This window comes from Malus sylvestris, chromosome 13 (assembly GCF_916048215.2).
Source record: "Malus sylvestris chromosome 13, drMalSylv7.2, whole genome shotgun sequence".
NCBI lineage: Eukaryota > Viridiplantae > Streptophyta > Magnoliopsida > Rosales > Rosaceae > Malus > Malus sylvestris.
The window spans coordinates 22434818-22450148 of record NC_062272.1 but is presented as its reverse complement, the minus strand read 5'-3'; the positions used below and the strand labels follow the sequence as shown (position 1 = coordinate 22450148).

Sequence of the window (15331 nt, the reverse complement as noted above, 5' to 3'; positions counted from 1 at the left end):
ACGATCTCCTTCAAGATAAAAAGTTTCAAATTCAACTTCCTTGGATAGCGAGTTTGGTATCTAAATATTATAACTAACTTGATCCAATCCAAATTACCATTGTACAACTGAAACTTTTGAAAAGCAGTAACATTATTGTATAAATGTCTCTCCCACGGATTATATAACTTGCCAATTTCTCAATACAACTTGTCCAATCTAATAAAAAAAATTCTTGCAATTTAAATTGTAGACTGTAGAGACTGCCTGCTTGAACCCTGTCCGGTATTTTTCTACCGTCTTATCCCGGTTATACCCAATTTATTCCCATCACCTTTCCCGTCCTTTTTGTATTATTTACTATATAGGTTCGGTATAGGAAAACTTTCATGCCACCTCAACCCCGGCCAAGAAGACGAGCGGACGAGAGCACGGCGACGCTGAGTAATCAAGCGATTTTAATGCTCCGGATCTGCACTTGTCTTTATGATGGTCGCTGCGCATGTGCTTGTCACGGCACTCGGCGCTGCAAAATGCTTTCTCACCTCTGCAAACAAGGGGGAATTGAATGCTTTGTTAGTAAGGAATCTAAGTTACATGAGAGGATATGTAAGATGCCAAGTATATTTGCAAAGATCCATTCCCCATTTCCAAATCTAAGTTACATAGCCCTACCATTCGAAAAAAAAGTCAAACATAGCAAACAAGGACCGCATCACAAAACAATGTTCTTTCGCCATCGTAAAATATCTAAAATTAAGAGACCCTAAAAACTCAGATATTGGAACAAAACAAAACCAGCTGGAATTTTCTCCATCAATAATTGCATCAAAATATCTCACCACCATGCAGTTTATAACCTTTCTCCAATAATGTTTTATCTCTTAACACAATGCGTATGTCCATTCGGAAAGCTCAACTTCCCGGATTCTAAGAGACTTTGAGGTATACTTTCACACATAATTCGATTTCAAAAGATGAGACAACAACTTTGCTCACTACCTCCAATTAAGGTATATACGATGTATAACGGGTAGACCTGTCCTCCAAGACCCCATGGTCCAAGGAAATTGTGATCACCCACTCTTTGTTGTTGTATTTTCTCCTCCACCGTTGGAATAAAGATTGAACTGTGGGTGAACACAATTTTCTTGGACAATGGGGTCTTGGAGAACAGGACTTGTATAACAGGTGGATGCATTGAGTAGGGTGGCGATGTTACACCGTGGTAAAAACAGTGAGCAAATTTTTTTTCCAAAGTAAATGGCCACTTTCTTATAGGAGTAGTAGCAACTTAGTAAGAAAGTAATAATAATTAAAAAATACACAAATATTAACTCGACGAAATCTTTAATACTACAAAACCAAATGACTGCAATCAAAGATGTGTAACTTGGAAGTGTTCATTAAGTAAACAGCTGGGAGCTGGCATCCATGCTAAGTTTCTAAAGATGCATGTTCCATTGAGTCCTAAGACAAAACAACCCTGGCATTACTTCTTAAGCATGCAACAGTCTAATGACATTATTGTCAAACTAATGATTGGTGTACAGCCTGGCATATAATTTTATAGTGATATATACATAAATCAACACAAAATGTCACCAATGGATTTTGCTTGATTTTCTTTGAAACAACCGGCTTCGATACAATCAAATGAGAACCAAAGTTAAGGATTTAAGTGTGAAAACCCAAACTACTTATTGATGCTAGAGTACTCAAGTTTTACTTTGTCTGTCAAGCTTGTATCTTACTTTACAAAAGCTCACTGAGATGACTATTAGCAAGTTGGCACAAGGCCAGAAGTGGAATGTTAGCTTAATCAAGATGTACATGGTCGTCGAGGACAATAGAGAGAACACAACAATCACTAAGAATTTCCAGTAACTTTCTGAAACTACACTTAAAACCGTTGTTCTCAAAAGGAAACAATATTCAAACATCTTCTAAATGAATTCAAGCGCACAACACAGAGGACCAAAGGAGATGACCTAATACGGGAATGAAGTCATTCAAGTACCATTCAATCACAAACAATAACCTAAACAGTTAAACCTCTCCGAGAAAATCATGCCACGAAAGGTAACCCTCTACTCGAAACAAAAAATTACAAATACGAGGAGAAATACTATAGCTGCTGATGCAGATCCATGAGTCACATCCTCCTGCTTAGACCGACAACTTACCAGAGACCAAAAATTATGTTACAGATTGACCAGTTTGTTCAGCATTCACAGTATGTTCGAAACTTAGAAATCTAATTCTAAAATAGAACAAAATTGAAACATCATATATCTCCAAGAATTGGTCAATTCATCCATGCCAATAAAACATCTATCACCCCTAAAGTTCAAATCCTTTCAAAACACAATCTCCCACATTACACAACATAATCAATAAGCAAAAATTAATCCCATATTCAAAATCAACAACGTGGTTCAAAATCCACGATTTCCTAAATCACGCTTCACCAAAATCAATCATCAAAAGTGATTAACTCGTAACTATACATCAAGAGAACATATATACATACGTCTCTCTGTGTGTGTATATATTATGTATGTATATATAACTTTTGTTTTTACCTGTACATGAAAATGTCCAGTCCATGAAGCTGCTTCTTGCAAAGATAACAACAACTGAGAAAATCGGAAGCCCAAAACTCTCTTCCCACTTCACCAATACTCAATGGAGAAGTAGAGAACACCCCAGAGGCCACCACCATACCAGCATTAGGATCATCCACAACCCCACTCAGCTTATCACCGAAATAAACCCGCTTCGATGTCAAATTGTTTCCGAAATGCGAAATCACACACGTATAGCTCTCAGACAATTCATCCACCACAGCCCCAGCCCTCTCCACACAAAACCCACTTCTGAAATTAGCTGCAGGCTTAGCTGCAGAGACTATGGGGATTGGGCTCGACCTTGGTGACTTTTCAGACAAAGCCACTTCATTGGGGCTGCCCAAATCAGTCATGGCAGCCACTATTCCAAGCCCAACAACCCCATCTTGGAAATTTCTTGGGGATTTGATTGACTTGGGGAACTTGTCAGAGGAAATTGACTCGGAAAAAGTAGTGAAAAGTGAGATACTGATTGTGGGTCGCTTTTTCCCGGAAAAATTCTCCATCTTCCGGGAAAGTCTGCAACAGGGTTTTGTTCAGATTCTCTTACTTTTGCTAAATTGAATGGTTGGTGATTTTGTTTTAGCTGATTTAAAGGAGGATTGCCAAAGCAGAGGAAGACTGAGGTAATAGAGAAAAGGGTTTTCTTGACTCTTTTTAGGAAACCAGGAAAGATTGGAGATATTGAGAGAGAGAGAGAGAGAGAGAGAGAGGGGGGGGGGGGGGAGAGACAGTTTTGTGCAAAGCTTGGAGGGAGTGAAGTAGAAGCAATGGAGCAAGTAGGAGGAGTATTATTTTTTGCTAAATTCAGTGCAGCTTCTGAGAGAAGTACCTCCTCTTTCTCTCTCTAAAATCTATAAAGCTTGAGTATTCCTAGAGAGAGAAACCTGCTAGAGAGAGAGATGCAGAGGAAGACCACCTTTCAGGTCTCTTCTCTCTGGTCTTCTCTACCCCTCTGAGCTATTAGAGGAAAGGGCAATATAAATAGGAGTAGGACTCCCGTTTTTTTCCCTCCCCTTCCTTCTCCTTCTATTTAAACCTCCTCCTTCTATTTGAACGGTTACAGTCAAATCATGTTAATATTTTATATTAATTTTTTATAATAAGAGAAAGACAAAATAGAGAATATGAGAAAAGATGATGGAAGAGGATGACAAGAGAAGGGGAGAAGATCCTAGTTCATATAAATACACTATTTTTTTATTTAAATTTTTTATTAAATTATTATTCTTGCAATAAAAATACATAAACAATAATTTTTCATTTTATTTTGTAATAATTAGTGGTTGTCACTTTCCTTATTCTTTCTTTTTCGTATATTGGCCCCTCCATGTTTTGGTTAATAAATCATGGCCGTTGAGTTGTTATATTCTTTTGCATCTTTCATATTTGTGACCATAAAAAAAATTAAAAAAACTCCTTGTATATTGTCTAGCAAAACACCATAATATTTGCGAGTGAGTTGCTTCAAAAATGAGTTTCGTTTTGTTTCGTAACTTGTTCACAAAAAATTGTCTCACTAAGTTAAGATTTGATTAAAAAAAAAATTCTTTATATTATAAGCAATGATCTTTCGTTTAAAAGAATATTTGACTATTAAGAGTACGACTCTTGCTCTCTTAAATATCTCACAACATTATGATGGATTGACTAATGCTTCACATTTTGTCGAATTTAAATTCCAAATTTGATAAACTTTTGGTTGATTGACCAAATCTAAGTTTACTCATCATTCGAGAGCCGATACTCTAATTTTCTTAAAGAAAATAAAAAGAGAGAAAAACAAATGTTGCTTTTTTTTTCTTGACTCTTCTTATCTTTGTAACAATTAATGACTTCTAAATTTTAAATTTCTCTACTGATAATTCTAAGTTAATACCACTCATGACTTTTATGAATGATAAGTTTGATAACGTGACTTAATAAGCGTTATTTTTTATTCTAAGAAAACTTTTAGTTTGGTTTGCCTTCTATGTTTAGAAGAAAACGTATCAAATCAATTAAAGATTTTAATGCCGAGGTATTCTCTCATGTGCCCAAAATATTATGTGGCCATTACTCTTGATTTCCTCCCTCCCTCTCTATCCGTTTTGTTTCAACCAATCACAATTGGAGAAGAAACTAATAGAATTGTGCATTTTTTTAAACAAACGATATTATCTACACTAAAAGGAAAAAGAGTGAGCTTAGCCTCACAATGGGCTAACAATAATGTTGTTCAAATTCACCTTTATCTATAATTGAACCTAAGACCTCTCACTTACAAGTTAATAGGAATACAACTAGACTATAGTATTAAGTGGCTATTGTACGTTGGATACATGCATGAAAAGTCCCTACTAAATAAGGATCTAGATGACGAAAATACACTTATTTAATAAATAATGGGCCAAAAAAATTTGACAAAAAGTGAGGGTATTTTTGTTATTTTTGTTCTAATTTAACGGAGATTTTTTATCGTATGACCAAAATAATTAACGATGGACAAATTTAGGACCACTAACATTGATTTTAAATCTTAGGGACCAAAATTAGGAGTTATGCCAGTCTCAGAAACTATTTTGACTAAAAAGTAATAAAACCATAAGACCATCACTTAGTAAACAATGCGTTAAAGTAACTTTGCCAACCAATCAGCCCTTATTTAAGCTTTAACCTTTTTAAATACAATGATATATTCACACTAAGAAGGTGCACAATGGGTCAGCCACATAATGAGTCAACCATAATAATTTGGTACCAAATTCGTCATTCACAAGAGTCGAACTTAAGTCCTCCCACTTACAAGTGGAGAGAATTATTACTAAATTGTAGTATTAAGTGACTTACTTTTTAGTTTATTTATGAGCAGACATGGGCATAGCTACAACTACATTGATCTGAGTAGAAGTGCTTTTTCCAATGAACCTAAGTTTGAATCCCTCCCTTCTCTCTCTACAGTTTAGTTAATTTAGAGTATCTCCGATGAAGTAGGCAAATGAGTAATTCATTTTGATGAGCTACATAGACAAAATAAAGCTCCAATGGAGTAGGCAAAGTTTGGCTACTCCCCTAAAGTTGACAACATTGCCTACTTCTACATGTGTAGCTAAAAAATGGATCCCACATATCTTTTATAATAAAGTAGTCCATGTTGGGGAAAAAGATAAAAATGAATGATAAAAGTAAATACCAAAGGTGAGCGACATTAATAAAATAAAAATTTTGTTTTGTTAGATTGGATTGACTAATTTTTTAATAAGGCAACTGAGTATGCAACTTGTCACGCCAACTATTATAGTACAATTTTACCTATTATGCTTGCCTACATTATTAGAGAACATCATTAGTAGGCCTTAAAATTTCTTGCATGACATGAAAATAATAGGTGTCGGGTCAACTTGTTAACAAGCCAATCAATATCGGGTCACCTGTTAATAACTCATTAGCAAGTTGGGTCATTATCAGTCACCTATTAAGATTCCAATAAGATATGTGTAGGTATGACACAAGCACAACCCATTCACCAGGTCTAGACATTAGACATAATAATATCTTACATGACTCGTTACGCAAACATGAAACGAAATGACCTATTAACGAATTCGGTCGTTACTGAGTCACCAATGAACAATCTGTTAAAATAATGGGTTTGACACGACACGATTCGCTATGATAATAGGTATGACATGAAAACTGTGAGACCATATTTTCCACTTCTCCAAAACAGTGAATATAAGGCCTATTTTTTCAGTCCGACCTAGAGTGAGTAGGGTAACCTTTACAGCATTACAATAACATAGCAACAGTTGGTGGTTCCCAACAAGCTCTTACAATTTATTGAGAAAAGAAAATGCAAAATGAAAGTTATCTATTTTTTGTCTAAGTGAGTAGCAACCTATGCGAGTCTGGGTGAGCTAGGCGGTTTAGGTGGGCGCCTCAGCAGGTCTAGGCGTCATTTCTTAATTTTCAAATGCCTTGCTATTAATCGAGGCGGTGACTAGCTGCCTAGCGCCTAGGCAACGCTAGGCGGGGATTTTTAGAACAATGTCTGAGGGTACCCGAGTAAGGAGATCGCCTAGGGCCCCCAATCTCGGGGGGCCCCCAAATTTTTTTTATATGTTCTGTAAATGAAATATAAATATACCAGAAGTTAAAACCATCATAATTGGGTTGTTGGCGCAATGGAAATGCTCCGCCTCTTTTTTATGTGTTTAAGTAGGCATGTGGCTCCCGTTCGTGACACCTTGAGAATTCTCCACCAAATGGGTGTTGTTTTGATGTTCGGAGGCCAAATGCCCGTCGTCAAGGTAAGAATTTTTCCTCTTAAGTTACACAAAATTTCACTGGTTCTTTGTTGTTTCAGTGAGAGTTCATTAATCTGTGAGCATGTTTGGGAATTGAAATGAATTGTGAATCTTGGTTCGTTCTCTTTGCTTGAAATTTTAGTACATTTTGTGTAATTTTGGGAGTTGAAATGAATTCTGAAACTGGGTAATGGTTGTACATATTGTATTATTAGTGAAAAAAAAATTCATTTTCATATCCTTAAAATAAGGTTAATACAATTGCATTGAATGATTTCCTTCATATATTGGCTTCTACAGGGGTTGGAAAAGTTTCCTGATAGAGATTTCGGCATAGGTGTGTGCAAGAAGACAGAGTACTTCATCCCCGAGGCAAGTCCTTCTACACAAATTCGTGTGGAATACATAGTTGTATAGGAGCTTTTTGTAAACAAAGCTAAAAGTACAACTTTCTTTGTGTACTTTTTATTTTTAAATGTGATTTAAGTCCTATGATGGGAGTGAAGGACTGAAATTGCTGAAAATATACATAGCTACATCTGTTTATTTTGATTTAATATTAATTAATCTTATATCTACTCTTAAGCCTTTTAAGGGTATGTAATATGCTTGAATTGCTTAATTTGTTAATTCAAAGTTCCAAATCCATTCATTTGCAGCAAGCAACCAAAAAATTCACAGAAAGCAAAAGGAGAAAGTATTGGTTGATGATGTAATTCAAGGCCCTGTTTAACTGTTATTCCTAATTCCAAATTATGAATATACATCAGTGAAATTAATTGCAAACCATTCATTAGTTCATGGAAAATCACATAAGCATATCCCATGTTTGTTGATCATTGCAAATTTCAAACTACAAAAATTCAGAGTAATAAGCAAAAAGAACTTACAATGAGAAGCACAAAGATACAGACAACAATTGATATCTGATACATCTCACAATTTGAATATCATGTGGATTTAGTTGCTTTCATTTATTTTTAAATAATTTAAAATGAGTGTTAAATTTTGGTTACGGTTTCAAACCCGCAGCAGAGCGCGGGCTTCTTTGCTAGTTTTAACTGAAATCATCAAAGGTTGCACATTGGCACCAAAATTGAAGCCTAAGTGGTAATTGGAAAACAAAACTTTTGTTTAGGTAGAAAATGCACACACTCTTAATTAGGGTGCAACTCGGACGGGTTGGGCCAGTTGGATAGTCAATTCAATCCTAACCCAACATTCCTAATTCGAGTTTGGGTTGGTTTTAGATTCATACAAAAAAAATAAAATTTATGAGACGCACTTTTCAAGTTTCAAACCATGCAAAGTTGAAATTAAATGACAAAATAATACCAACGTTGTAATCAAAAGAATCGTAAAAGTCGTAAAACTAAAGAACACATGTTATAGGATCCTGTTCCGTGCTTGTGCAAACTCTCATTCATTTTATATCTAAACAATTAACGAATAATAAATATATAAATTTATGCGTCAATTAATATTGAATAAAGTATTTTCAGCGTGCAAATGTAATACACGAAAGTATTTAAGGTTTAAATCTTTATTTAAAAATTATCGGGAAAAAAAACATTTCAATGGAACATTTCCAAATGTAGTATCAATATCGAAATGCATTAAACGGAGGGTTCAAATTTGTGTTATCATTCCAACACTCAGCTGTGTCAGGAAATGGGGGTCACGGTTCTTCTGAGCCCAATACGTGTTTCAGCTTCTCTCTACCCAAAACGCCTTTCTATTTTCTGCCATCAATCCCATTCACAAAATCGAGCCTTGGCACGCAAGGTCGGTTTCTCTCTTGAAAAATTATTTGTTGCTGCTTCAATCTCCTCAATTGTGTATTTCCTGAACATGAAATCATATGTTTTTGCTTCTATTGCCTTCTTCTTCTCCTCAGCTTCTTTAAAGGCTTTCATTTCTGCATTCCTCCTTTTCTGTGCTTCCATTACTGCGATCCTTTGAGCTGCTTCTGCAGCCTCCATGGCTGCCATACATTTCAATTTCTCATTCTCTGCAAGTGCCAATGCAGCTTCCTGAGCTAATCGTACCTGTTCTAATCTCTGTCCCTCTTCCAATTTCCACCGGTGGAGTTCGGTTGCCTGTGATGATATATTATTAGAATTTAGGGTAAAGTACAAAAGAACTACCTCAACTATCGGTGTCACGATACTTTCATACCTCATCTTTTAAAATTGACAATGTCATACTTCATTTTTAGAATTTGGTCCAATGTTATACTTTCCGTTACTTGACCGTTTATTTTTCAGTTAAATGCTGATGTGGCTTGATCTAGATCCCATTTTCTATTAAAAAATTAAAAAATATTATTAAAAACTAAAAAAAATCATTTAATAATTTCTAAATATTAAAATAATAAAAAAAAGTTAAAAAAAAAAAAACTTATGTTTGTCCCCCCCCCCCCTCTTCTCTCTCTTCTCTCCCATCTTCATCTTCTTCTCCCTTCCAGTTCCTTCTTACAACCCAGAAAAAAAATAGGAAGAAGAAGAAGAAAAAAAAAAAACAAAAAAAATCGAAACCGAATCTGCAACGAAGAAAGAAGAAGAAGAAAGAAGAAAAAAAAAAAACCGAAATCGAATCTGCAACAAAGAAAGAAGAAGAAGATCCCCCATCTTCATCTTCATCTTCCTTCTAGCCCCCTTCCTGCAACCCAGAAAAAAGGAGGAAGAAGAAGAATAAGGAAAAAAAAAAAAAACCGAAACCGAATCTGCAACGAAGAAAGAAGAAGAAGAAGTCTTCTTCTTCCTTCCTGCAACCCAGAAAAAAGGAGGAAGAAGAAGAAGAAAAAAGAAAAAAAAAGAAAAGAAAAAAAAGAAACCGAATTTGCAACGAAAGAAGAAGAAGAAAAAGGAGGAGAAGGGGAGGAGGAGGAAGGGGAAGAAGGAGGAGGAGGAGGAATGCGGGGAGGATGAGGAGAGAAGAAGAAAAAAAAAAAGAGCCCAAATCTGCAAAAGAAGGAGGAAGAAGAAGAAGATGGGAGAGGAGAGAGAAAGGGGGGGGGGGCAAAAGGGAACGAACATAAGTTTTTTTTTTTTTAACTTTTTTTTATTATTTTAATATTTAGAAATTATTAAATGATTTTTTTTTAGTTTTTAATAATATTTATTAATTTTTAATAGAAAGTAGGATCTAGATCAAGCCACATTTTAATATTTAGAAATTATTAAATGATTTTTTTTAGTTTTTAATAATATTTATTAATTTTTTAATAGAAAGTGAGATTTGGATCAAGTTACGTCAGCATTTAACTGAAAAATAAACGGCCAAGTAACGGAAGGTATAATATTGGACCAAATTCTAAAGATGAGGTATGACATTGTCAATTTTAAAAGATGAGGTATGAAAGTGTCGTGATACCAATAATTAAAGTAGTTTTTTGTACTTTACCATAGAATTTATGCTTAAATAGTTGTTCTGAACCCAAGATTTATATTTCATCAAAGGAAAGGTTTTGCATCAATACCTTCTGTTTTGCTGTGAGTGCCTCCTTGCAGGCTGTACTGTACATGTCCATTGTTTGCTTGAGCTCTAGCATGAGCCTCCTCATCTCAGCTTCCAATTCATCCTATTATTTTCAAGAAAATTACGTATTAATACTCTGAACTATACCTGCATGTATGCTTTATAAAAATAAAGCTTCTTTTCGATTGTGGAACTAAAACCACTAAAAACTGGTAAATTTTAGGTATCAATTATTGAAGGAATGATATTGGGACACCAGAACTGGCTCGGATAATCATTTGTGGTATATTAGTTTCTGCTGTCAAGTTTGTAGTTGGAGGCATGCTCCTTATTGCTGGCTTTGTGGTGGATACTGCGTCCTCTCCCATGCTGTATTGGTCAAAGAAACTTGTTTGAGTAATGACAAGAAACCAGACGTGAGGTGGGAAATAACAGATGCTAGAACATAATCTGAACTTTCGACCTAAAAAAAAAAAAAGAAAGAAAAAACCGAATCTGGCCAACCTCTGCATTGCTGGTTGTGGCTGAATTGCGTATCATTTGTGTCAGAAGCTTTGTTTGTTTGGTGCTGTTTTTGATTAGGCAAGTAAGCTGCCTGGGACAGTGAAGTGGTAGCAGCTGGCATATATGATATCTTTCCCTTGCCAACGACATACACAGTGCAGAAACTCGGTGCCTCTTTTGAGACGGTGTTTGGAACGTCTGTTGTTTTGAATCTGTGACGAGATTGATATAATTATGATGCATGCGTAATTGATGGCTTCCGAGAAGAAAAAACTGAGGTAAGACTACAACGTGCGGAACCAGATCTTGAATAAATGATTTCTCAAACCATCAAATTTTCGGCGTATGTAAGCTGGTATTAATTGAGACAGATGTATGAAAGTTTTCTTAGTTCATTGGATTTTAAAGATGTAATACTTAACTACCTACAATTATAGTTCCATTCAAATAAATGAATGATTTATACATTTTACGATTGATGCTTGTTCTCCTTGATACTATTTTTCTGATGAATTGTACAGTGTTGGTGCATCTGAACTGAGATATAACTTGGAGAAGAAATCAGTACCTGAGAAGGCCGCTTCTCGACGGCGCACCAAGTACCAAAATGTCAATTGAATTATTGACAACATAGTTTACCAGTGCTTTTGCTATGTTTTTATCCTCGATCATGACTTCATTGCATTTTAGCTGTTGCAAAAATCAAATCAGCAGTACAACTACAAATCACGTTGTGAAACGAGGGATTCCGCTCAACTGTTCATGGAGCGGGATAGGCAATACACTATCACTTTTATGAAGGGAAGAAGCATTACTCACAAGTTTTTTCGTGCAAAAGCAGCGGAATGGTAGAAACAACTCTTTGGCTTGAGCCTTTTCAACCTCCTTTGTGGCTGGTGACATACATTAGTAAATTACGATCATCATCATCATCTTATGCATTCATGCATTTACACACACACACACATACAGAGAGAGAGCTTGACCTCTGGTGACAAGACTATCAATAGTCCATTTGAGAGCATGTTGGCTGCCCTTGTCATTGTCTATTGCTACAGCCACCACCTCCCCCGCCTTCTTTTGTGTTTGACCTCTTCCCATTTCTCACCTTTTGTGAATTAATTCAACTCTCCATCAAACTCTAACCTGCATGCTTACGTAGAAATGTCTCCGGCTCTGAACGAAACAAATCCCCGACGGAGAACCACCGTCATACGCTCTCCTTGGCAACGCCTTGGCACTGAAGCTGTGCTATATTTTCATCAACTCTCTCTCTCTCTCTCTCTCTCTCTCTCTCTCTCTCTCTCTCTTAAATATTCTAGAGCTAGGGAGATAAGAATGTGTGGAGGGAACGATAGTATAACCAAATTCCCTAACCATGTTGTCTTTGTGCCTCCCCAAATACTCCTTTGTTGCATTGGAGCATGCAGTTGTAACTTCCACATACTTGTTATTCCTAAATTAGCAAAATTTACATGCCCCCAAAAAATCTAGACGAGTCTGAGTCGTTTGTCTCCAAAAGAAAAGTTAGCGAATCGTAACAACACACACACACACACACACATATATAGATGTACATATATATACATAAACAAACGACTATATATATGTTAAAGAGGTGGCCATCTAGTAACTAGCCTTCACGAAAATTTAAACAAATTAAAACAAATAGAAGGCCGTTCTAAATCTTGTTGAAACAAGCTAGGTTAACTAAAAATTAGAGAAAAGCAAGAGAAATCATAAATATAACGGCAGCTAAGATATGAACTGAGCATTGTTGGATGTGAAACCTGCATTTACGGATGGTTGCAGCTTAATCTAAGAAAACATCTCAACTGCTTAGTCAGCGGCCAAAATTGTTGCCTCTTGAGGCTTGCTGCCGCAGTTGCTTCCAATGCAAGTCCCGCCTATTGTAGGGTTTAGGGTTGGCCTTATGTTTTGCTGCTAGTACATGTTGCTTGTGCGCTTCAGCTCCATTCACTAGCTACTTTCTGTGGCAGAGTGACGTTAAAACGGAAGCTGGAAAAACCTGATGCTAATTTTGTGGTACTCTCAAACTTGGAGGGTTTCTCCTATTCGAGTCACTCTAGCAGGCGCATAATTTTGGAAGAAAAAAATGTACAGTGCCATCAGTACTTGGCCTTACTAATAATAGTACGTACAAGCAAAGGAAATAATACGTACGAAAAACTAACTGAACAATTCTGGTGAGATTAGTATTTGATAGCGGTTGATTCGTTTCATAGTTATTCCAAGACAAGCAGTACAAGCCTACAAGCAAAGGAAATCCGACCAACATGCACAACTAGCTATTCCAAGAACGAAATTAAACACACGAGAAAACAACCAACAAAGTAGTATCTATCCACCATGAATGAACAGAAAAGGCAATCCAACAGCTGCAGCCACCGCATGTTCCAACCCTAAGCTTCATTACGATTATATCTCAAAAGAGGAATCAGAAGAGGAATCGGAAGAGGTATCAGAAGAGGAATCGGAAGAGGTATCATCCAATAAGGATGGTTCACCTCTCTCCACTCGTGCCCTGGACATTTCAGCCATTTCTCTCTGTCTTGCCCTGATTTGCTCCACTTCCTCGTGGATTGGGTACCCATGTTTCAGACGCCAATAACACCGCCTATAGGGACGAGCATAAGAGCGGCCATGAAGGCAGACGTTACCCACAAAACCACAAGTCCTACACATTAGTATATAGCCCTCTCCAACTTTAGTTACACCCAACGCGACACTTTCCCGGTAGGGACACAGATGTTGGTGGTGGCCGTCCACAAAGCAAACTGCACAATGCTCATTCTGAGAATGGCATTTCTTAGACTCGCGGTAACGTTTCTTCTTTGAAGTAGGAGTATCATCATCAAGTTGGAGTTTACTCATAGAGCTTTCGACAACTTTTGTTTCTTTCTTCTCATCTGTTTGTTGCACATAAATTAATTAATACTAGATATATTTACTCAGCTAATTAACAGGTCAAATTAAGGGAGCAGGGCACAAATTACTACTCAACAAAATCACCCACCAAAAACAGATACATATTATCAATATAAGAAGGGAGTTCTATCGAAACAAAAAACTAGGCATGTAATTAATTTAAGGGTAATTCTCGCACGGTGACGAAAAACAGCAATTTTTTGTTTGATATGTTTCGTCAAACGCATATATTTGGGTTTAACACCAATTAAGCTGCAACATTTTTGGTTAATATGCAGAATTTACAAACCCTAAAATAGAAACCAAACGCATATATATACACCAAGACAAATCCGGAACTCACCTCGGAGCTCCGCTGGCTGGGCTGGATTCTTCCCCCGCCCGGATTCTGATCGCGCGAGCGAATTGGCCCTGCCTCTGCCTCTGCCTCTGCCTCCGCCTCCGCCTCCGCCTCCGCCCTTGGCGTCGTCTCTGGGTACCCGGATCATGGCTTCGTCTGTGCAAGAGAGACTCAGAGAGATTGCACGAGTTTGGAGATTTCACCTTTAGGGTTACGCTTTTGACAAAACAATGAAATTACCCTCAAATACACCAACTTATTCCACGTCATTTGACCGTCATGCCCTTAGTATGGATAATGATAGAGACATCAAAATTTTAAATCAAATTTGAAAAATTAAATGATGTGTTACTAATAAAATAAACACGTTAATCAATATTTAAATAATAATATAATCATTAACAACCACATCATTTAGTTTAAAAATTTTGATCTCCTTAACATTATACAAAAATAAAATATCAATCGTTTCTCCATCTACTTAAGTGTGCTTAAGGGGTGGGTTAAAAAAAAAAACTGAAAAACCAAATAATTCGAATGGGACATCAAACTTAACTCGAAAAAAAAAGAACCAAATAGAAATAAAAAAAGGAATTTTAATGAAAAGGGCTTTGTACTATTCATTCTTAACCATAAGGACATTTTATGTATGAAAAAGTCCATAATAGATCAGACTCTTCTCTTTATTTACTCTTATGCCATTACATGCGGACCACAAAGATGTTGACATTTCTGTCTGGAAATACATTATGATGATATTCAACTTATGCTAATTTACAGCTAGCTCTTCAGGCTTCCATCATGTTGTCAATGTTATACAACTCTTCTTCTGACAAATTATTCCAATACTGTTCATCGTCTTCTACTAGCTCTGCATCTCTTTCTTTATCTTCTTTCACCTTGTAATATATTTCTGCTGTTTCTTCTTTGAAATTTTGGGGCTTCCAATAAGGCTGATGATTGATTCTTGTCTTACTGTAAATATACATCTCCTCTTCTTCTGCTACTAGTACCATGTCATACCTAAAATCTTCAAACTCATCTAAAGCAAGCATTTGGATCTCTCTAAATTTTAAAATATCTTTGTATGAAGGAGTCCACCTATGTGAGGAGATAGGATTTAGTCTAAATGACTCTTCATTGATCATGGCTATATGCCTAGC

At 36.3% G+C, this 15331-nt stretch overlaps 3 protein-coding genes and 1 pseudogene across 7 annotated transcripts in view; all 4 read right to left on the bottom strand.

Moving 5' to 3' along the window:
- Positions 1 to 114: 114 nt before the first annotated feature.
- LOC126595827 (FCS-Like Zinc finger 14-like) lies at positions 115 to 3579 on the bottom strand. Its single transcript, XM_050262131.1, has 2 exons — positions 2565 to 3579; positions 115 to 526 (listed from the first exon to the last, which is right to left on the bottom strand). The coding sequence occupies exons 1-2, from the start codon at positions 3113 to 3115 to the stop codon at positions 367 to 369; spliced, it is 711 nt and encodes a 236-aa protein (XP_050118088.1). The 5' UTR covers positions 3116 to 3579; the 3' UTR covers positions 115 to 366.
- Positions 3580 to 8337: 4758 nt separating this feature from the next.
- LOC126595555 (uncharacterized) overlaps positions 8338 to 15331 on the bottom strand; it is a 75154-nt gene continuing 68160 nt past the window's right edge. For 2 of the 5 annotated variants that reach the window (XM_050261837.1, XM_050261838.1), the window contains exons 2-3: positions 10377 to 10838; positions 8338 to 8994 (exon numbers count right to left, since the gene is read on the bottom strand). In XM_050261837.1, the coding sequence (XP_050117794.1) occupies positions 8644 to 8994; positions 10377 to 10460 (435 nt within the window). In that variant the 5' untranslated portion in view covers positions 10461 to 10838 and the 3' untranslated portion in view covers positions 8338 to 8643. Of the gene's footprint in view, positions 8995 to 9073; positions 9484 to 10376; positions 10839 to 10879; positions 11262 to 11447; positions 11570 to 11698; positions 11773 to 15331 lie in introns of those variants that run through there. The other 3 variants (XM_050261836.1, XM_050261835.1, XM_050261839.1) reach the window with 3 other exon arrangements.
- Positions 12468 to 15331, bottom strand: part of LOC126595556 (probable magnesium transporter NIPA9) — an 87791-nt pseudogene continuing 84927 nt past the window's right edge.
- On the bottom strand, positions 13071 to 14331 carry LOC126595547 (uncharacterized). The gene is made up of 2 exons (XM_050261827.1): positions 14172 to 14331; positions 13071 to 13809 (listed from the first exon to the last, which is right to left on the bottom strand). The coding sequence occupies exons 1-2, from the start codon at positions 14314 to 14316 to the stop codon at positions 13319 to 13321; spliced, it is 636 nt and encodes a 211-aa protein (XP_050117784.1). The 5' UTR covers positions 14317 to 14331; the 3' UTR covers positions 13071 to 13318.